The sequence below is a fragment of the Ascidia mentula genome, chromosome 4, assembly GCF_947561715.1.
Source record: "Ascidia mentula chromosome 4, kaAscMent1.1, whole genome shotgun sequence".
Classification (NCBI taxonomy): Eukaryota; Metazoa; Chordata; class Ascidiacea; order Phlebobranchia; family Ascidiidae; genus Ascidia; species Ascidia mentula.
The window spans coordinates 9,451,574-9,474,026 of NC_138569.1; the positions used below are offsets into that span (position 1 = coordinate 9,451,574).

The 22,453-nt window shown below is 37.8% G+C and overlaps 5 protein-coding genes across 8 annotated transcripts; 2 read left to right on the forward strand and 3 right to left on the reverse strand.

Moving 5' to 3' along the window:
- The first annotated feature begins 308 nt into the window (after window positions 1–308).
- Window positions 309–2,627, forward strand: LOC145899099 (microfibril-associated glycoprotein 4-like). 2 transcript variants are annotated; one of them, XM_082987816.1, is made up of 6 exons: window positions 309–650; window positions 913–1,067; window positions 1,128–1,224; window positions 1,494–1,596; window positions 1,688–1,755; window positions 2,353–2,627. In XM_082987816.1, exons 1-6 carry the CDS (start codon window positions 398–400, stop codon window positions 2,589–2,591), a joined length of 915 nt encoding a protein of 304 aa, XP_082843942.1. In that variant the 5' UTR covers window positions 309–397; the 3' UTR covers window positions 2,592–2,627. The 2 variants fall into 2 exon arrangements, with proteins under 2 accessions (XP_082843942.1, XP_082843943.1); XM_082987817.1 differs by having other exon boundaries at window positions 309–557.
- A 2,942-nt stretch (window positions 2,628–5,569) lies between these two features.
- LOC145898368 (large ribosomal subunit protein mL42-like) lies at window positions 5,570–6,674 on the reverse strand. Its single transcript, XM_082986802.1, has 4 exons — window positions 6,509–6,674; window positions 6,298–6,352; window positions 6,092–6,235; window positions 5,570–6,029 (listed from the first exon to the last, which is right to left on the reverse strand). The coding sequence occupies exons 1-4, from the start codon at window positions 6,576–6,578 to the stop codon at window positions 5,849–5,851; spliced, it is 450 nt and encodes a 149-aa protein (XP_082842928.1). The 5' UTR covers window positions 6,579–6,674; the 3' UTR covers window positions 5,570–5,848.
- A 277-nt stretch (window positions 6,675–6,951) lies between these two features.
- On the forward strand, window positions 6,952–8,608 carry LOC145898728 (ADP-ribosylation factor-like protein 2-binding protein). Its single transcript, XM_082987311.1, has one exon. The coding sequence runs from the start codon at window positions 7,704–7,706 to the stop codon at window positions 8,193–8,195; it is 492 nt and encodes a 163-aa protein (XP_082843437.1). The 5' UTR covers window positions 6,952–7,703; the 3' UTR covers window positions 8,196–8,608.
- Window positions 8,609–10,093: 1,485 nt separating this feature from the next.
- Window positions 10,094–17,189, reverse strand: LOC145898367 (VWFA and cache domain-containing protein 1-like). Of its 3 annotated transcripts, none has more exons than XM_082986800.1 (24): window positions 16,994–17,189; window positions 16,843–16,905; window positions 16,407–16,568; window positions 15,974–16,182; window positions 15,666–15,825; window positions 15,449–15,596; window positions 15,243–15,314; window positions 14,926–15,060; window positions 14,778–14,866; window positions 14,520–14,658; window positions 14,297–14,446; window positions 14,112–14,229; window positions 13,919–14,030; window positions 13,572–13,737; window positions 13,370–13,506; window positions 12,873–13,051; window positions 12,364–12,474; window positions 11,969–12,097; window positions 11,657–11,846; window positions 11,359–11,541; window positions 11,162–11,262; window positions 10,882–11,015; window positions 10,597–10,748; window positions 10,094–10,503 (listed from the first exon to the last, which is right to left on the reverse strand). In XM_082986800.1, the coding sequence occupies exons 1-24, from the start codon at window positions 17,138–17,140 to the stop codon at window positions 10,342–10,344; spliced, it is 3,348 nt and encodes a 1,115-aa protein (XP_082842926.1). In that variant the 5' UTR covers window positions 17,141–17,189; the 3' UTR covers window positions 10,094–10,341. The 3 variants fall into 3 exon arrangements, with proteins under 3 accessions (XP_082842926.1, XP_082842927.1, XP_082842923.1); XM_082986801.1 differs by having other exon boundaries at window positions 10,891–11,015; window positions 14,926–15,063; XM_082986797.1 differs by having other exon boundaries at window positions 14,926–15,063.
- Window positions 17,190–19,915: 2,726 nt separating this feature from the next.
- On the reverse strand, window positions 19,916–21,811 carry LOC145898044 (CDP-diacylglycerol--inositol 3-phosphatidyltransferase-like). The gene is made up of 6 exons (XM_082986490.1): window positions 21,757–21,811; window positions 21,063–21,196; window positions 20,709–20,821; window positions 20,343–20,463; window positions 20,207–20,288; window positions 19,916–20,070 (listed from the first exon to the last, which is right to left on the reverse strand). The coding sequence occupies exons 1-6, from the start codon at window positions 21,809–21,811 to the stop codon at window positions 19,916–19,918; spliced, it is 660 nt and encodes a 219-aa protein (XP_082842616.1).
- Between the last annotated feature and the right edge of the window lie 642 nt (window positions 21,812–22,453).

The following is a 22,453-nucleotide window of genomic DNA, read 5'->3' on the forward strand; positions in this document are numbered from 1 at the left end:
AACTATCTTCATTCAGTTGTATGTACCGCAGTGATGGGAAACTCTTGTTTAACAGTATTTCCAAGTAGACGAGGAGCACTGGGCAATATTCATGCTGAAAATATTATTCTCTTTTCAATACTTATACGACCATTTGTTTGCTGTTGTACAGAAAGAAGGCAAACGGGTAGATTTGTTTTGCAACAAGTCAAACCTAAATTCAGACCCTTTACTTTTTTCCAAACTTTGTCTTATTTTGCTTGAGGGCATAGATGGAAGAATGCAACGCGTAATTCACCTTGACACAATGTACGGAGAGCCAAATTTGCGCCTGTGAAAAAAGTACGCTAAATTTCTTTCAGGATGATCATGCAACGATCTTCGGCAGAAACTGAAAATAAACTTTAAAACCTGCGTAATGAACGGTACTGTGGTGATAGCCAGCTTGCTACTTTGCAGCGCATTCGTACAAGCTCATCGTCAAGTGACCTTAACATGTGGTGAGGAACATGGAGTTGCCGAATCACTACCAGGCCCTCCTGGGAAGCGAGGACCAGAAGGCTTAAAAGGAGTTAAAGGTGAACAAGGATTAAAAGGCGATGTGGGAGAATCGTGTGTGGAGTTGGAACGTAAAGTGGAAGAACTTGAAGATGCGCTCACAATTGCTGAAGGTAACAAAGAGTATAACCTATAGCGACAACTGTATATAACCAATAGCAGGCCTATACTGTATGCAGTGGGATTGTGAATTGCTGCTTTCAATCCTACACTGCGTAATAGCATTACAGAAAATATTACACCTTAAGTATACGTTGCAGTCAAGTGACGACGAATGAAAACGTCAAAAAAAAGTTTTGTAGTGTAGGAAAATAACATATCCAAAAAATGCAGCAAAATATAGCATATCTAAATTAAAGTTTGCTCTTCCTACAGAGAAAATCGAAAACTTGCGGCCTCCAAGATCATGTGTTGACATTCTGCGGCGAAGCAACACAAGCGGCGTGTATACCCTGCAGCCATTTACAAAGAACTACGCAAAACAACTTGACGTTTATTGCGATCATGATGCGGGAGACGGGGGATGGATGGTACTATAGTTGTTTCAAAATCTTATCGGTTACTGTTTAATTTGTATTGAATATTTTCAGGTATTTCAACGAAGATTTAACGGTTCTGTAAATTTTTTGCGAAATTGGAACGACTACCGAAACGGTTTTGGTGATGTTTCTGGCGAATACTGGTTAGGTAGAAATTCTGAGTTTCTATTGATGCTTTGTCTATTAGTCGTTCGAAGTTTAACGCGACTCTACATCAACATTAACCCCAATTTAAATCCATTCCTCGACAAATCTCTTCCTGAAAAACAAAAACTTCCTGAGTGCACGTAGAGTCTGTAGGCCTATGATCATACCAGGTCACGTAAAACAATATTTACATTAAGACCAGATAATAATGGATATCGTAGGTAAACAGAGTATACTAGCCCAAAAACCGCAAATACAATTTTTTTTTAGGGCTGGAGAATATTCACCAAATTGTCACAAAACAAGGAGTTGAGTTTATGTTGCGGATAGACCTAGAAGATTTTGAAAACCAGCATGGCTATGCTCAGTATGGGTAGGTGTAGCAAATTACAAAACGATCATATTTGAATGGAGCCTGTATAACAAAACTAAATAAATTTTGTTATCTGTGTATCTACACACAGTGAGTTTTCAATTGGAAACGAAACTACCAACTACTTGTTACATATTTCGGAATACAATGGAACTGCAGGCAAGCAAACTTTTTCACAATGGAAGCCAACCTATTCATTTGTTCGCGTATATACAAGTGGTTGCGTTGATTTCCATAATTTTTACAAATAGGTGTTCAGTTGGTAATAAAATAGCCAATATACATACAAGGGCTCATCTGGCAATAAAATTTATGAATATCAACGTTTCGGTTGCTATACAGCAGCCTTCATCAGGTTGTATTCGGCTTTTTTTCAGCTTATGCGCCTCGACATTTGATGATGGCCGCTGCATAGCAACCGAAACGTTGATATATATAAATATTATTGTCAAAAGAGCCTTTTCGTGTTGATTGTGCTTGGCAGCATCAGTGATGAATAGCCACTATGGATTGCCCAGTCATGCGAGGCCCGTTGGAAATGTGAATTACCAAATGAAAAATTTTCAATCACACGTTAAGCTAAGGGAGGGTCCAATAAGGCTGCATGAAAAATTATTAAAAGCGGTCATTAACTAAGAAGTTTGGGAAAGATATTTATTTTGAGTGGTGTTTTTTTTGCCGCGTCGTTTTTATAGAAAAGGTTAGAGAAGGCTATCTGTCACATTTAAGGATGCTTTACGTTTTATTTTGTTTTAGGGGATTCCTTGAAATACCACAATGGCAGCATGTTCTCCGCCACAGACAGGGATAATGATATAAACTCTGGTACATGTGCTTCACATGGACCATGGTGGCACAGGAACTGTTTCGACTCAAATCTAAATGGAGAATACTTGGAAGGATTAGTGAAAAACTGGTCAGCTTCTAGTTGGAAACATTTCCGAGGTCACAAATACTCATTGAAATCAATTTCAATGAAGATTAAACCTAAATAAAGTTCTCTAGGGATTGGAGCATATTGTGTAATAAAATCGACGCAAAAAGAATTTGTGTTTTGTATGAAATAATAACCTTTGCGTGGTCTGTCGCTAGTCTCAGTACAGTAATAATCGTGCTTTACCCAACATCTGTCCGATGACAGAAAAACAATGCACTGCATATTAGTGGTGTGCCTCCGAAGGATCCATTTGGAACAATAAAACAATTTGACCCACATGTGTACTGGAACGGACCTATCATAAATTCACAAATGATTGTTCACGTTAACGATTGATTTTTCTGTAAATACATCCAGAATTTCGTGCTGCTTTTTAAACTCAATTTTTAACAACTCTGCATGACCATATAATTCAAACACCCAAAACCCCACTAAAGCTTTTCCAGACACGCTCAAATTCGCCCCAACAACAGTACATTCATACGTGGTCATTCAATCCCAGGAATGACGTCCACGCTTTTGTGCAGTGTTTCCCAGCCCAGTGGTACGCGTCGGCATTCCAGGTTGTACGCAAGCACCTTTCCGTAATTTGCGGATATAGTTCGAATTTAAAAAATCGCAAAGGATCTCAAAATGTTCGTTACTTCATCCCCTCTAGGTTACTTTGTAACACTCAACTAAGCGGTACGAGGCAAAATTGTTTACCTCCAAGTGGTACGTAACCACAAAAAGGTTGGGAATCACTGCTTTATTGATTGCGTTGTAACGTTTAACGCGTGTTCTTCTATAGACCCCGTATATCCAACACCAATCAGGTAAACAATCTTTTATTAAGATGGCTGAAACGTACGGCAGCAGTCTAAGTGAAACCACAAGTAATGGAATCGTGTGGAATCACCACAGAATGGTTGGATTCACCTTCACGTCCCCCACCAACAACACAGCAAATGCAATTCATTATAAAGTAGCACTGGTCAAAGGCGCCCGCGAGGCATGTCAGGGCGGACCAGCAAGTTACAACAGTTTAGAGTCGAGGTTATTGAGTTAGAGTCGCTTGTAATTACTTTTGCACACGTTTGTGTTGTCCTTTTGTACGTTGGAAACCAGTCACGAATGTAAGCAATGCTAACACAACACTTTTCATATTAATATTAACTGTGTTCGCTACACGTTGTTACGTGTTCTGATACATTGTAACAGCGGAAAATACCAGGTGGGTATTTCCCACTGGCGAAACTTTGCCTCAACAGAAATACAAGTATGCGGCCTGGGTATCAATAGATTTCAATCGTATCTATGTGGAGGTGATTTATTGCTATGTATATGTGTTTGACCAAATCGTTTGTAACCGCAATGAACATTGACGTAATCGTCAATTTTGTGTGGGATTTGAAGGGATTGAAGAGCCTACCTCACTTATAAACGCACATAAGGCTGTTTTCTCCTAGCTCAACCACGTAATTGACCGCTTATCTTGCATTGCATTTGCAACTGGCACGGGGGCCAGTGTCTATTCTACAGCACCACTCTCTTGTATTCCCTTCCAGTCGAAGTGATTTCACAGGCTAAAGTACATCAATATACTTCTGTTTATAAGACTATACCAAGTTTTTGGCGGATTTGGGATTGATCCTATGAGCGGATGGTGGAAATAAGTAAATTTACATTCGGGCATTAATACCTGTCTGTTTAAAACTGAGAAGCTTACAATTTGACTAATAGCAGAACACTACCAGTTCCCGATTGGAGGTCATTCACATAATGCGCAATTGCTGTTTACCTTACCGGCCAAAAATTGCTGGTGCTTCTAAAGGCCTCATCTCTGTAAGAAATCCCCAAATTCAAGTTTTGAAGGCCATCAACATTAATACCTATACCGAGTGATTTGCTTGTTTGTCCACAACAATAACTGTGGTCGGTGATCCATGAAGATCTACTGGTACTATTTAAAGAAAAAAAAATTGACTGCAGCTGCATCGGACAAGACACAGCAAGGATCTGAGGAGCCTCCAGGAGGATCTTATGTCCTATAGGATAGCAAAAACAGCCCCAGGGGGCAACCAAAGCAACTTTCCTGTGACAATTTTTTTTGTCATTGCGTAGAAACAGGTTGGGACCAACATCAAATTGCAAATTGGATGAGGTTTTTGTGATTCATTTTTTCGCAAAACCAACTTACATTTTTGCAGCCTATTCAGCTAAAATAATGTCCGACCAGGGGGCGAAATGCCCCCTGGGGGCGCTTCAAGCAACTATCCCGCAACTAATTTTGACCTGAATGCGTAGACAAGGGGCGGGCCTAATATAAATTCACAAATTAAGGTCGATTTCTGTGATTCAATTTTGAGCTATGAACACTTGAACATTTTGGTTCTTTTTCAACTAACTTTTTCACAGCAGCAAATGACTAGCTGACTTGAAGACCGCATATCAGTAATTCTATCTTCTTGGCTACGCAGTAAGGTGAAAATTAGTTGCAAGATAGTTGCTTAAAGCACCCCCTAGGGATCATTTCGGCCCCCGATCAGTCATTATTTTAGCTAAATGTGCTGCAAAAAAATGTAAGATGGTTTTGCGAAAAAATGAATCACAAAAACCTCATCCAATTTGCAATTTAATGTTGGCCCTAACCCTTTTCTAAGCAATGGCAAAAAAAATTGTCACAGGAAAGTTGTTTTGGTTGCCCCCTGGGACTGTTTTTGCTATTCTATAGGACAAAAGATCCTCCTGGAGGCCCCTCAGATCCTTGCTGTGTTTTGGCGGATGCAGCTGCAATCAATTTTTTTTTCTCTATGAATAGTACCAGTAGATCTTCATGGGTCACTGATCACAGGAATTGTTGTTGGCAAAAAAGCAAATCACTCAGTATGGGTATTAATGGTGATAGCCTTCAAACCTAGATTTTTGGGATTTAATACTGATATGCGGCCTGAAGGGCAAAAAATGCGCTAAAACTGCACCAAACACGCTGAAAATCGCTCTGGCAACAGCACATGACATCCTAGTCATTCAACCATATTTGACCTTTGAGGAACTAAATATATCTTGCATAATTGTATTACAGACCAATGTTTTCCAAACTGGGGACTGCACAATGAATTGAACCACACACAAAATATCTAGTTAGGTGGGTCACTATATAGGCCTGTGAAGTCAGTCACCGAATTAAAACTACTGTTTTCACAAAATATCAAAAAATAGATAACTGTCAAACATAAAGGATTGCAAAAAATTGTAATCAGTTGAAAAGGGTAATTCGATGCACCCTGTTGTAGAATATTGAAATGTATTGTGTAAACATTTAAAAACCCAAAACTATTTTTTATGTCTAGGTCTCCGCCTTGCTTTGGCAAACCAACGGTGCTTGGAAGTGTAAAACATCTCAGCTAGTTCCATAACAGCTGGTGTAACCTCACGGTCATAAAATGGCCAACCATGCTCAATTCTTGCATTTTCAACAGGTTTGTCAAATGTCTCTGTTTCCCGAAGTCTTTTCCTTGTGTCCAAACAAAATATGTAAAAAAATTCCAACAAACAAGCACATAACAGAGTAAGTACCTGGCAATATCAAAAACAGTTCTTTGTTCTGAATACTGTGGATTTTCTCTTGGTATTGGCACTGTCTTTTCATAGTCAACCGTTGGTGGAGGATGATACATGGCAATAGTCTGGCCATCTTTGCACACAGCAACCCTTGGTGAACTAATGGATGGAAGTTTTACTAAATTGCCACAACACATGCTTTATAGAGAAAACAACATTACCCAGGGTCCTGGAAATATTCTTCACTGTTAATAGACTTGAATGCCATTTGGACTTCTATTAAAAAAAGCATAATTTTCGTACATTTTTTTAAAACTGTAATCCACGGTACGATTTCGACACAAGTCACGGATAAGAGTAGTAATATAGTAGGTTAATTTATACGGTAATACAATAGAATAGGCTACAAAAGTTAAGCTTTGTACAACTTACTGTTAATGTTGCCTTTTCTGAAGATAAACAGGGTCCTTCTGGCAAAGGACCAAACGGTTAACCCTTGCATTTTAATGCTGAAGCACAGTACGAATTGGAATTGCCAAACAAAACCTATAGGCTCGAAGATATTTTTGCAATACAATGATAAAATAAAAATACACACGCAGCACGTTACTTGAGAATTTAATAACGGAACCGCCAGAAGAATAAGTATTTTGTCTGAAAAATTAAAACGTGCAAACATTTTTTAAATAATATCTTTTTTGAAACAAATTCTTTAATATCACATTATTAAATTTATTGACTTAAGCTTTATGTATAAGGTATTATTGCATTTAATTTTTTTATTGTGGAGATATTGAAACGTAGTGAAGATACAAGGTGCAATTGTTTGTTTTGGATATCGTTAGCAACTTTCAAAGGTGGTGGATTTAAACCGAAGTTTGTGTTTGGTATTTTTGAATGTTACCTTTGCATTAGTATATATATTTTGTTGGTAATACAATGATAGACGCAGTAAGTGGACCTGTATTTTAACTAAGTTATCTTTAAATAGCTTATATTTACAGTCTCTATTATACTTTAAAGAATTTAAAAAGCGGAAAAGACACGCCTTGGGCTGGAATGCCCACTCCCCTCCTCTGACAGATATTTTAATTATCTCAGTTTTCTTTAATTATGTCGTTCATTACTTTACGTTTTGAAAAGTGCTTATAGTTGTTTTTGCAGAGTTAGCATTGCATTGCCCCATACGGAAAGAACAAAACCCAGGCGGATTTTGCAAGGACAAACTGACGTCTTTCATGTGTTAAGGCATTAGCTAATTGTTTTTGCTCGATTTTCTTTCCAATCAGGACCCCAGGAATAATGACATAGCAATGTGACATTTGCAAGAAATCTTGCATATTAGGTAAACCCAAATGTGATTCATGATCCAGGCGATTTGTCAACTGCTACAAAGAACATTTCTTCACTTTAATCATACAAATAATCTTTTTACTGTAGTACTGATTGATATAGTGCACAATCTGGTACTGACAATAGCTTAATCTGTTTCCTTCTGGGACTTTTTTCAGATTGGAAAATATGTTGCACTTTTGTGAAATGTTTTTATTTGTATGGCAGCTGATGTATTTTTAGTTAAGAACAAACCAACTGTTCATTTGGTTTTACCCAATCTGACCTGTGCAATATGAATCCGCTTGATATGTCTGTTGAAGAAATGGAGTTCACAGCTGATTCCAGCAACCTATCAACAGAACATCGGCGCTTCGATGATATTATTGGTACAATTGAAGAGATTATTATGAGTGATGAGTTTTTGGAAATACAACACAATTTCATGGAAAAGTACTACCTGGAGTTTGAGGATACAGAGGAAAACAAGTTTATATACACAGACATTTTTAAAGAATATACATCTATCATTGAAAAGTATTTGGAGTGTGAGTTAAAGCGACGCATACCGTGGTTCTCCATGAGCAAGTTTTCTGCATCCCTTAATTCCCACAAGGATGAAATTACAGAAGACATTTTTGAAATGTTTTTGACCTTCACAGACTTCCTTGCTTTCAAAGAAATGTTCCTTGACTACCGTTCAGAGAAAGAGGGAAGAAATATTGATCTTTCTGAAAATTTTGTTATCCACTCCTTAGTACCATCCTGCACTGTTACGTCCAGCTAGTGGCATATATATACATGTATTGCGCTGCTATGTATTTAACCTATGACTCCATTTGTGCCTTGTTTCCATTTTTGTTACTGCAGTGTACATATGCACAGTATACCTCTGTTACAAAAGTATTACAGTCAGGCGGTAAACTTGGTCTGATGATTACACAGTTTCTGCTTATTTTTGTGTACTTCATATATGTCATGCTCAAATGAACACTAAAAATGTGCAAATTTATGCATTACAAAATTGGTGCCAACATATTTGTTTCTAGGAAAAAGGAGCACATTTGTTTTAGTTGTTTTTCTGATAAAATTAATTGTGACTGTGAATAGGCTTATTTGTAACTTAATGGTGCTGATGTGTTCAAAAGTGTTTTGAGTTGTTCGTTTCGCTCAATAAATCGTTTACGTGTTGGAAAAATTCTTATGTTTTGACAATTGAAAGTTTGTTTTCATTCAAATCGCCTGTTGTCTCATGGCTAACGGAGACTCAGTTACAGATTTAGCAGAAATGTTGTAAATAATCCTGAGTCGTCTGTTTACCGGTTTTCTTCGATAAATATATTTCGCTTGTGTTCGCAGGCATCACCAGTATCGCTAAAAACACACAAACAACGCAGTTAAAACCAACATTAATACAAGAATATACATGTAGAATACCTTACAGACTCACAATCAGATGCAACGATTGAGCAAGGTAAGACTAAAGTGTCGACTTTGACATATTAGGAGACACTCGATAAAACTGCTGTGGTGAATAAAATCAATAGAAAAAAGCGAAAGCAACGAACTGCAAAGAATAGTGAAGGGTCCAGAATGGAAGTTTTTGAGAGACTTCTATTGCCGAAGACCCGACATCAACACTGTCAATACACCATGCTGCCTGTAGGTCCCGGTAGAACAAAACCGAGATCTGTGCTAGTCTATATGACACCAAAAGCCAAGATCTGTGAAATCACATTGTGATCGGTTAGACCGAGAACCATGATCTGTTTATTTGTGGAAAGAGTCGCAAATATTCCCTACAATAGCGAAAAAATTGCTGGAATAGCAACGCACTGGGTGAGGACTTCTACGACAAGCGCCAGCAAAAACAACACTTACATTATATTAGGCAATATAAGGCGGTTGAAGTTGATTCTTGCCTTGATTATAAAGAACCTTCAAATATGTCCAATAGATGGACTGGGGGCTGTTAACTTAGTAAACACTCCTGTGTATTATCTTTTTACTAATACACCAAAAGCTATCATTGTAAACGTCTTTGTTCGTTTTGTTTTCGCACGCTTTATTTCTTTTTGTATTTTCACCTCACTTTAACTTACATGTTTTTCTTTGTTTTCACACTCACCTTTATAATATATTTGTAATTATTTTGCAATTTCACTCGTTGTAATATGCCCTAGCGACCATGCTTGCGTGGCAAACGCGGGCAGAAATGATTGGTCAAGCGCTGGCGAGAGAAATAATGAGCGAAAAGCCAGACTCTGGTGGTGGCGTGTGGTAAACACTGTTTTTGGTGGGAGATCTTAGGTGGTAAATGTCGATGAACGCTAGTCGTAGTGGAATGTGCATTTTGTGCAAGTCTTAGAACATACGCTGTTTTATTCGCGCTTTTATCGTTTTATTCTTTCAAAAATAGCCACCTTGGTCGTGTGACTCCAGGCCTCTGCGATAGGCCGTTAGTGCAGAGTAGCTAGGCGTTAGCCAAGTTAGGAAGACAAGCTAATTTCGGTTACATCATCAGGTCTCGCACAGCCGCCGAAACCAATTAAAATCATCCGCTTCCAGTTTCGAAACAAGCGCGACCGATGACAGACTTGTTGTACAGGGCACTATAGATATACAGTGTGTTATATTTGTACTCACTTCTATTAAAGTTCAATATATGCAAGTCTGCGGAACTAAAAGAAAACCAAAGTTTATTCTCATTAGTGCATTGTTAAGTGTAAAATAAAATCTCAGTCAGCAATTGCACTTGGACATATAAGTAACATAACAAAAATTCGAAGTAATACAAAGAAGATATAAATTATAAACAACATTTCAAAAGACTATTTGCATTTGTGGACAGTCGAAGTTTCAAAACGACTTTACTGCCCAGTAATTTTGCCGCCTGAGCAAACAAAATATAAACACGAAAACCTATGGACACATTAATACAGCGATGATGGATACGGAGGTGGTGCATTTGCTGGTGGAGCATTTGCATGTACGGGTCCGGAAGGATATTCAGTACCACTTGGATATGGGATGCTTTGTGGAGACGTCGGATAATTGTATCCATAGTTTGGGTTGACGGGGGGAAGCGATTGCACCTTAAACAACATTGTGCAGTTTAGTAGATGTTGTGCGTATAGATAATAAAAACATGAACATTAGTTATAGCTTTGGTCGCGTAATTGACCTACATTGTTGGCCGGAGGAGGTGTAGGCCTTGGCACAGTCGTTGTGTTTTTGCACATCTGGGTAAACACTAATATTACAATCACAATGAAAACGAGACAGCCAACGACAATTCCAGCGATAGCTCCGCTCGACAAAGATGAACCACCTTTATTACCTGCAAAAAACACGAAGTTCATTTAATAAGACTAAACGCAGTGTATCATAATTTGTACAAGTTAGTTTTATTTTTCAATTTGGAGGGATATTGATCCATTTGAAAACGGGGATATATAGAGTAGATAACGTACCATTCCCACCATTGTTGTCGACAGGAACAGAAAAACTAATAGCATAACATTGTTCAAGACTGTTTAAATCCACATGCGGAGTTCCCACTTGTGTAAGATCTTGTGTTTCTGGTGTGCAAGGCTGCGGGCTGTTACTGAAATCAAATGTGTGCATATTACAAACTCAACCTCTTTAATTCCAAGTACATTCATCATTAAACAAAAAGTTAGTTACCAACTTGTTGCATGTGTACCTTATTAAACCAAAATAACTTTAGTAACGATGGTTTAATTTCTTTACCTGGAGAAGTTGTATTGGTTGATACATGGATTGTAAACGTTGTTGTATGATGTACACGGGCAACTACAGCTGCCTGTTGTTATCGGATTGCACGTGGGTTTCTACAAATAATGGTAAAGTGCACAATAATGCGAAATTTTTCAAAGGTTGTTGCATAGTTGAAATAATTTTATCATGTAAACATATGTCTTTCTTACATTTTGCGATGCTCCAACTGAGCTGCAGTAACATGTTGAGCTAGCTGCATTATCACATGTCCCTGTGTACAATTTCTTTGTCATGACAAGGTAAGCATTTGTACCAACAACTGGTTTTAGTTCAAAGTATTGACAGGTCGGGAAAGCAGTATTTCCAACGAATGTTCTTTGTCCTTGTCCAATCTGAAAAGTTTTCATTTTATTGAATGAACGTATCTACTTTTAACAAGTTTTACAATGTTTATTGCTAATTTTTGCGTAACTATCAGTATAAATTCAATACTACAAATATTCATACTTCGTATGTTTCATGAATCAACGCATTTTCTATATTTGAGCAGAGTTTTTTTTGTAACACCCCATTGACTTCCAACACACTGGCTATCGCCGGTTCCAAGTCGGCGATATGTCGGTTGAACGCGTTTTCGGGGTTTGTCGAAAACTCTTGGGCAATGATGACAAAGCCAGCGTTGTCAATGAGGAGGCATCTAAAATTGCATTTAAGTCAATTGGTTTTATTTGTTGACATTTAATTTCAAATGCATGCAGCTACAATCAAGAATTGTGCTGTTGTTATGTGCAATTAAATTGAATTGAATTGTTAACTTACTTGTACTGACTTGTCTGATTGCAAATAGGATACAACTGTTTCAAAAGTGTTTCGAAGTATGCTGTAACTATATCAGTTCCCATAGCTCCGATCGGTTTGTCTAACTTGGGGTCGTGCACACCACCAGATCTAAAAAGTTATACTAACGGTTATAGCAACATACATTTTATTTAATGTCATGTTTACTTTACGAAATACAACGGCTTTATTCTGCATGGGTGCTGTTTATGGAGATAACAGTACTTGTCAATACAAAAATGTACCTTATTTAACAATAAAATGGTTGAAATGTTCCGATATATACAATTGTTTTTAAAAAGCCTACACGTATAGATGAATGCCATCATGTATATTATCATGCAAACATCAACACAGTTTAAGTGAATTCCACTTACTTTCCTTCAAATAGAGCTTTGGCAAGCGTGATCACACTTACTGCACTTGCGGCGTCACGGTATGGCGGAGTGATGACGTATTTATCACGGCTGGCGAGTGCGTGTTCGTACCTGAAGACAGAAACGTGCAATTTGGTATCTATTGCGTGACTGTCATGGAAAGCTGATTTTGAAAAATAATTTTGCCATTTTGCCGAATGTTTAGGCCTATTTGCAACACACAAACGTGCGGACTATAAACTATTAGCAATTGTCTTGTTGTGTTTTCAATGTATATTTTTATGACGCTGCAAACACACAACGACAAAAAGACGCTTGAAATTATAATAAAATCTACCTTTGTTGGTGCGGTAAAATTTTATTAACTTTCGCCACTTTTTTAAGTTGAATTATAATTGTTTAATTATAGCAAGTTTTTGATCTTATATGTTATCCAAACCAGTTCTGTTCAGATAGCTAAAATCATACTTCGATTTGATCAAGTCGCATATAAGAACAAGCGTATTTACCACGATCTTGTAACGGGGTCGAAGTTATATGGCATTTGAGTGCCAGGAAAAATTCTGAACATTCCCTCCTTGGTCGCAACGTAACGCCAGAAGACATCCTTGTTAAGTCCGTCGCTCTCCGCTGCAAGCCACAACTCGTTGGCTTTGTACGTGGCAACCACGACATCTTTTACGCCACTCTGTCATATCATAAAGATACTGTGTGTTTGTAAGATTTTGCTTCGTGACCAAGTTGTCGGACCAGTGATTAGTAAATAATTTAGAAACACCAAAAGAATCGAATAGTCCTTTCAAATATTTTTATATTTGAAAAAAGTTGTATCGCTTAGAATAGTAAGTTTCCATTGATTATATCAGCGGCATTTCAAAGAGAAAAGCGAAATCCAAATGGAACCCGGATCGAAATAAATCAAAAGAGCCCTTTATTATTGTGCTTACCTTGAGGGGATGTTGAACAACACTGACATAGATTTTATAGTTTGTCAGAATTCACTTACTTTTAAATTGGCTGGGTTTGGGCTTGTCCCTTCAATATAATCAGTGAGCGTTTTCACGAAGCTTTTAGAACTGTTTTGGAGGACAAACAGATCTGGATCTTGAAAAGATCTCGCCGCGAGCGCAACGGCGCTTTTTCCTGTGTAAAAAAGAAACACACTCCTAAATCCTAATCACGGAATTAGGTTAACCAAGTCCATTTACCTTTGGCGCAAAAGTTTCTGACATGGCGGCATTGTTGCTTCGGTGGTACAAGATCGAATCTGTGGTAGAGAAAAGTTCCAGGTTGAAGTGAACCTTGTGGACCAAGAACAGTTTGTGCATCTTCAACTGCCAGGACTAGACAAAGTGAGAACTTTGTTCCTGGGATCTAAATATTCAAAACGAGTATGTGAATGTTTCTTCTGTAATGTTAATGCTGGGCGTAAAACTTTCAATCAGTATTTTACATTTTAAATCTTTTGTTCAGTGCAAATATCTTTTTTTTTTTTTTTTTTTTTCCCTTTTACCAAATATCCATTAGTGATCCTTGCTTAAATTGTGATGTTTACCTGCTTCCAAAAGTAGGTTGATCTCACTTTTAACTCCCTTATCCCATACATTTTGCTGTCGCCCGCTGGCAAAATACGAGTGGAGACAAACGTTTTGTTTCCAGACTCCCCTCTGCAAAGATACGAAAATGAACATGGTAAAATCTGATTAGAATGGTTGGTCGAATTGCCGTGGCATGATTCACTATGTTACCTTTTCATTGATTCAAATACTGAAACGAATTCGGAGTCCCGTTCAAATGCGGTTGCCTCAACAAACAGGGGGTCTTTGCCAATGACGTAAGGGAAGTTTGGGTGATTAATAATCAGACCTGAACAAGTGTTGAATATATCCATTTAGTATTGGTTTGCAACCACAAAACACTAATCTATGTGTACCTGCTTCATTTATTACAAACGAGTACGACAACTCTGTTGGCTGAAAGTAACTTGATTCCGCCAATAATTCCTCAATGGTGATATCAACAGCCGACACACCTACAAGTTTTCCACCGATGTAAACAGGCAAACTCGCAGTAACCATTAAACCTGTAAAAAATCAAAATTTATACATGTTAGTTGGTTTTGTCCGGTTTTGCATTGTAATTAAATGTATACTCACCAAGACCCCATAAGTCTTGATAAGGCACAGTCCATATGGGTTCTGTTGTAAGTTGTCCTTGAACTGAGAAAAAATTGTAATAGGAAGCCATGTCGTTTCGAAGGTTAGACGGATCGGTGACTGCAATGTACGTTCCAGCCTGACAATAAGTACAGTTTTAATTTTTATCGATAATCCCTGTCTATCTACGCACAAGTAAAACATCAACAGTAAACAACGATATACTTTTGGAGATATAATAAATAAAATAAATTTTACAAAAAATAACTTGGTCATGTTTTTCACTTTGATAGTTGATCCAACTTCGCCATGCGTGGCCTTGGCCATTTTTCCTAAAATTGTTGCGTCTAAAAATAACAGCAGCTATCACAAGCTGCAAGTGTTCGTGTTGGTAATAATTGTTTACCAGCATTGGGACCCATTCCATATGTCATGACCACCACAGAGTTGCCCAGTCTTGCGTTACGTGAATTTAGAGTGTTTAAAATGACATTCTCAGAATCTGACGGCACTCCATCGGACATGAACAAGATCGCTCGATCTGCTAAAGGGGCGGCATTGTGAAAATGCTGGTTAAAATTCCACACTGATACTCACATAGTTTGTATTGTACATTAATTCGTAAAAATAAATTTAAACAAAAAATTACTTTCGATTGAGTATAAATACAAGTCCTTTTCGCGACACAAATTTTCTTTTTGTTATGAAGTCAGGCATCGTTACCTAGTGTAGAATTGTTTAAGTTGTCGAAGAAAGTGAAAGCGGCATTTAAAGCATTGACAAATCCTGTCCCACCTGCAAACACCAACCGATTAATATCCAGAAGTTTAAACCCTTTTTTACACAAATGGCATTTATAGAAACAACCAGAGTTAGACAACATGAATTCAATCCATTTTTTCAACTGTATGCACTGTAACTTCATTTACCGCTGGCCGTTATTCCATTGATAAACTCGTTCACTCTTTTCTTGTTCTGTGGTGTTGCCTGTGCGAATGTGTTCGAGAAGCACCCGCCGTTCGGAATGTTCCTTTCAGTGTAGACGGTGACGAAGTTCGAAAATGGAACTATCGCAAACTACACAATATACGAGTATTTTTGTTCACACGAAGTATTAGAAGTTTTTTATATATTTTTTGTAATTACCTCGTCATATGGGTTCATTGTATCCACCACAGTTTTAGCAGCTTGGCGAGCAAGTTCCATGTAACTTACACCGTTGCTAGTAGATGTCATTGAACCACTCTTGTCGATAACGAGCACAATTTGCTTCGGCTTTGGAACATTGCTTTGCACGTACCAAGGCCTAAATTCATGATAGGTGTATAGGCGTTGTCACTTACGTGGTGGACTATGACAAATCGTCACATGACACAGCAATATTTGCCTCAATTGCTCATTGTAGGATGCAAAGTGTAAGCACAACAGGAATCGTACAAATAACAATAACTAACCTATATCTGTTGTCATATGATCCACAGTCAGTTGCTCTGGTGGCCGGGAATTGAGTTGTTACCCCTTTTTCACTTCCGAAGTATTGCCATTTAAGAGATGGAACACTTCGTAGATTATCAACACAAGCGTCTCTGAAGGCATTTTGGAGACGAGCTGCGTTGAAAGCAGCGCTCGAAGAAACAAGATCACACACTTTTGTGGTGGAGACCTTTAAAATTTTATTATTTTACATATTTTGTCGACTAAAGTTAATGAGAACAACTGGTCTACCAACCATCAAACAGTCTAACTCTATACCGTAAACATCAGAGTCCAGTATAAATATTTAATGAGTCGTTGAAAAAGCACAAACCTGCTAATATTATCAGTAGTTTAAATCCAAAACATTTCAGATTGTACTGTACACAATATTTCAAATTTTGTAATGCTTACCGGTTGCTTAAACCTCGTGTCGTATTCCAGTTCAGCAGAAGTCAAATGACAACATTGCTGTGAGCTGGGATTACTTCCAGTGGAAGCAGTAATAACTGCATCACGCAAGTGCTTTACTGCAGCAACACGAGACTGGAACTTGTTGCTGAACGAGTTTCCAAGCTACGACAAGCGTTGGTGCATTAAACATGAGTTACGGTATACCGTCTACCTCAGCAGTACAGCGCCGAAGGCTATAAAAGTCTGATTTCACATCAGTAATTGCTTGGTGAAACATCATCGAATCAACTCTAACGCAACGACACAAACACAATTCACTGCACTTTAATGTATTAAAGTTTAAATCTATATATGTCAGTTGTTTTAAAGTTATTTAGATTATTAGTATAGTTGTGCTAAAGCAGTGTTTCATAAACAGTTTAGTTGTATTTCTTACTGCGTCTAGAAGTGATGTTCCTTTTAATGATTGTCGTTGGTAGCTTAATGTATCGAGATGTCTCTGTAATAAAAATACTTGCTTCGATATAGCGTTTATTGCTTGGTTGGTTTAGAAACGTCATTGGTTTTGTTGAAACAACTTCTTATACCTGCATTTCATTGTACCGCAAAGACAATTCCGTCAGCTCTTTCACTTTGTCAGCAAGTAAATTCGGATTGGAATTCGTTATTTCCTGAGATCCATAACCAGTGTTGAATAAAAACGCAAATAAAATACAAAATGAAACTTTCGACATTTTTGTACAAACTAATAGCTAACCACAAGCTGAAATTCAAGTAATTAGATTCTCTTAATTTAAAACAACTAAACACAACAACAGTACACGGTGGTTGATGAAACTGAGTAAACAGTCTGTTGTGTTATTACTAGCAACCCTCTGTCTGACGTCATAACGTTCTTCCTCGGCCCGCGTAAGCGTTTTTGTGACGTGAATCACGTGTTGTGTGACGGAATGATAACGGTAGTTTTCCGCTGTATATTTTAATGTGATAGGAACGCGTAAATCATATTGACACGACTTTTGTGCCGGGAAATACTTGCATGTACTAAATATGCAATATTATTGTAACAAATTCAAAACAAGTGTTTAAATGAATAGCAGATTTCCAATGTAAGTCATGGCATATTTTTTAGTGTTGTTTTTAATCAACCAAATAAGTTAATTAAACCGATATTAACTTAAAAGAGGTATTTGCATCATGTTCATGCGAATTGTACACACAATGTTTAACCACTGTAACTTCTTGCATCATACAGTGGAAACAACATTACGGGATTTTCTATTTCACTCCTTAGAAAACAGATTTGCTTTTATTGTACGTAGCAACTGTCTACTCACAAGTGAAGTGCGTCAAATGAATCAGCTTTGTATGACGTCACACATAAATGACCGAGTTCCGCTTGAAGGGATGGGTGGTTTCGGGGTTATTGACGCGGATGTTGTAATTTTACACTGGTAGTTAATATAAGGCAGTCGTACTGACTTACATGGGAATTATTTTCGAAATTGTAATTGTGTTGGTTGTTGTCTGGAAAGTTAATGAATAAAACATGCAAATGATATACTGGCCAAGCAAGAATTGTTTACAAACGACCGCACCGTCTTCGAGAAATATTCTGACTAATTACCGGCAACTGGTATTACAAACAGACTGCAGCAGCCTTGTGGGGAGTTACGCTGGCATACGGTGCACATAGTGCGGACACAATGGCAACCATAAATCTATGGTTATTGAAACGACCAATTTAACGACGAAAACAGGTAAAGAAAACAAACTAACGCAACATCTACCTGTGCAAGTTGTGGCACTTACATTGCAACGTGCCAAATCGGTCATGAGCAGTACGTTGGTCAGATTAAAAATAAATTCTCAAAACGATGGACGCAACATAGTTTGGAGTAGAACAGGACAATATGCAAAACGGGGAGTACCGACAAGACGGCCCTGCGCCACCATTATTTAAGCGTGCACTCCTCGTCAGGGCAACACTAGCCTGTTAACAGCTGTTTTGTAGTGACTTCGTTGTACAACCGATGGTTAACAGACTGGATGTTTGCGAAGCCAAATGGTTAAACCTTACGCAGACTTCAATAAACATCCAAAAAATGATCATTCCCAGATTTCGGTAAATAAAATTATGTTGACGTTTCATTGACGTGTCCTTCGGTTGCAACGTATTTCTTTTCATTGGTTATTATCATCGCCCTTCTTACGTTCTCATGTGCTGTGTTTACGTTATGTTCGGCCTGCAGGTATTGTTGCGTTGCGTGTCAAGTCATTCGGCTAATCTTATTTTTGTGCCACTGAAGTCACAACAACGTCCATTGCAGTGTAGTGCATAGGGAAGGCAGCAGTACAGGTCGCTTTTTTCCTTCCTTTTTTACAGTAGGTTTATTTGTTTATATCATTCTTTGATTTATTTTACCGCATAGCTTTCTGTGTTTACTTGCAAATTCATATTTGCAGAAACTAAGGATGCCCGTGTGCAGGCAAAATCGATTTTTCAATATTGCAAATAAATCAGCTGACTTCAATTTGTAACTTGATAGTTTCATAACATTGACTTGTTGCAAAGTATATATATATCTTTCTGATTTACGCTAATATGTGTTTGCAGTCGTACATTTATTCTCCAGTCAAATATTGAAATATAGCAATACAATACCTGACGTTTTCAATATTTTCCGGTGAAAATATTTTTGTACAATAATCATATTAAAACCGATAAAAATAATCGGACGACAAGAATGGTTATGGTGTAACAATTCGGTGAGTATGGTCGGGGAAGATGAGAGGAAAATTGTGACCATTGTAAGCCTTTGTGGTGGTAATCTCTTACTTTTAAAGCAAACTATGATATTTTTGGGCCCCGTTTTAATGTTCATTTGACCCGGTAAAGACCCTGGTACATCGAACCGGCTTCAACTCCTCGCATGGGGCCTGTGTATAGTAATTTGTAAGTCTGGCTGTTGCTGTTGTATTGAATTGCCTCCATATTGTTGTTTGCATAACTCGCTGTATCCAGAAATGACGACACATCCGCTAAGGCGTTTTGGTTGTATAATCGATAGCAGAATATGACAGAGCACACAGTATAAATCAAAATCGTTGGACAACGCTTTGTTTAAACTCTATTTCTTGAGTAATTGAATATATCGTGTATACAAAGCAAACAAAGAGTAATTGAATATATCACAAATATAATGTTTTTGTTGCTGCCAGGCATATTGTAACTTAATAACCTGTTCTTCTGGCAAAGATAAAACGTAACTTTATTCACCGACGTTTCGCCTGTTATTCAACAAGGCTTCCTCAAGGTAATGGTACAGTGCAGCACACAACTAACGCCAAAAAACGTGCCAACACGAAAAAGGGGATAACGCTAACACCGCATGAATAAAGTTACGTTTTATCTTTGCCAGAAGAACAGGTTATTAAGTTATTGAATATATCGTATCGTATATTAACTTTGCAAAATTTGCTTTATTGACTGTCTTATTTCCTGTTGTTTAATTTTCATTAGATGTTTTCTCGTGTGCGTCGAACGAAGCAAGACGTTTCGATGCAGTGAACAATTGGGCGAGAAGAACAAGCACTCGAAAGGAGATGATGGGTATGTGGGAAAACAGCAGAATGCGAACAATCCCTACGTTGACACCGGGAACTGCAAATAATAAATCACTGACAAACTCGTGGTTTTTCTCAGTAGCTTTGTTTACCGCCAAACGACCGAAGTTTTTCCAAGAAAAAGGAACAGATTTATTTTCTGCACTTTGGCAGCTAAAAAAATTACTACGTACCTACGAAACCTTCTGTAAAGTGGAGAACATAAAGCAACACAAAGAATGTTTCCGTCGTCAAAACTGATATCGTCATTAATGGCTAAAACAAAGTATGTATAAAACTTTAAGTTAATTTACACAATTTCAATATCACCTCAGTGTAGAACAGATCTAGAATCGGATTTGTTTGCTCGTTTCCCGTTCCTTTATATTTCGCTCCAGTAGCAGTTGCTGCGTGCAGGTTGGTCCACGAGCCAAGGAAAAGCAGTGTTCCACTGTAAATATTAGGCGATCGTGAGAAAAGAAAAGAAACAAACTGATAAAATAAAGGTTGTAACCAAAAAAGCAATTTAATTTTGTTTGTTTCTTCTAAGTATTTGCCTTCATAATCTTTTAGACCTCATAAAGTATTGGCCACAAGGTACGAAAAACGACTCGAAAAAATGAGTTTGGTACATTTTTCATCCAGTAACGTTACAGAAAAGCAGAAAAAATGATTTCCGAATGATTGAAAGCTCACATAATCTGCATGAGAAACGTGTGGTTGGAATAAAACTGAGAGAGTTTGATGCACAATCCAACAATTGCAGCCGTGTCCGTACCCAGGTCAAGCATTTCTCCAAACTTTGTGCACTGTTAAAAAAGATTTGGCAAGGAAAAAAAAATGAAATAGGTACCAATATAAACCGCAAGGTATTGAAAGGTATTACAGGGATGTTCCAAAACCTATTGATATGATGAAAACCTTATCGATTCGTACTTATAGTTCGTTTGTATGTTTTTTTTTTCAAAGGAACTTGGCACTTTTGTTAATGACGGACTAAAAATTTATAAAGATACGTGCATTTACAAAAAATAGTGTTTAGATTCCTACCTGATTGTAACGTCGAGCTACTGGGCCGTCAATAAAATCCAGAGCCACGCTTAACAAGTGAAGTAAAATCGCAGTGACGTGGTAGTGATTCATACAAGCGAATGATCCAATCATTAGAACCAGCCGAGCATAACCTAAAAAAGTAAGTGAAACTTTAATACGACGACCGGCACTTTAACCGAACTATAGCAACCATGAGGTTTGCAGGCTTGGCAGCCCAGGCATTGCAGCCTAGCTTGATTTTTCAAATCTTGCTCCGGCTTGTCAGGAAAAAGTGGCTGACCCAGCTAGGCTACCAAGCCTGCCAACCTCATGATCGCGATATATCGCAAACGTATACGTTAGCTGTGATCGCCAAGCAAGGGCCTGCGCAGTGGGTATAGCAAGGGCGAAGTTAAAATGCTTATTTACAGCGCAGACAAATACAATGCTTTTAAGACATGCGGTGTTAAAATAAAGGTTTAAGTTGTAAATTGTATTCACTTTGCAAATAACTTCAAAAACGCAGTCTGGGCATGCTGAGAATAATAAAGTTTTAGAACTTGGCTTGCCATAAATGATTATTTCACCTTGCTTTTAGATGCTATTTGGAATGTATTTTTGGAGTGAAAGCATTTAAAGAAGTACATTATATGTAACTTTGTTTCATGACCATTTTGGCTTGTTACAAATCAAATCAAACAATAATATTCACCTATTATGTTTGGATAAAACAGAAAAACATCCGACGCGGTGACTTTGCCTTTCATGTCCTTGGATCCTGCTTTTCAATTGCACAGAAAAAAAAATGAAACAAAACACAGCAGAATAACACAATGCTTAACTTGCTAAACAATTTTACAAGCAAATAAAGTAAGTCGGGAATCACGGTTTTATAAAAAGTCAATTGCACACGACATTTTTGTAATGGTATATCAATGTTTCTGTAACATTAGCCCTTGTACGACGGTCATAATTGTATGCTTGGTATGGTGCTGATGTGAGATTTATACAATCCACAAAATTTTGCTCTAAATACTTTTGTCTTAAAGCCCTGCGTAAGCTGCACGAAATCTTTTACAAGCTAAACATTCCTATGTAATGGCTGCTAAAAAATGTACCCGCGTGCCAAAAATACAAGACGTAGTTATTCCGGATACGTCATTATTTATGCAGCTGTCATGGAAAGCGTCTGTTTCCACGAATTAATTTGAGTCGGAGCATCCGGCCTAAAAACAGCATTATGGCAACCAAAAAATACTTTTGCGGGCCGCCCGTTGACGTTTGTGTAATGCAACCGTCCTATAATAACGAAACCATTCAAAGTTATGAGAACTTTAAGCAAATACTTTAAGCCTTTCACTGTAACGCATGCATGATTTTTGAAGCCAACCATAAGTCGCGGCTGCCAT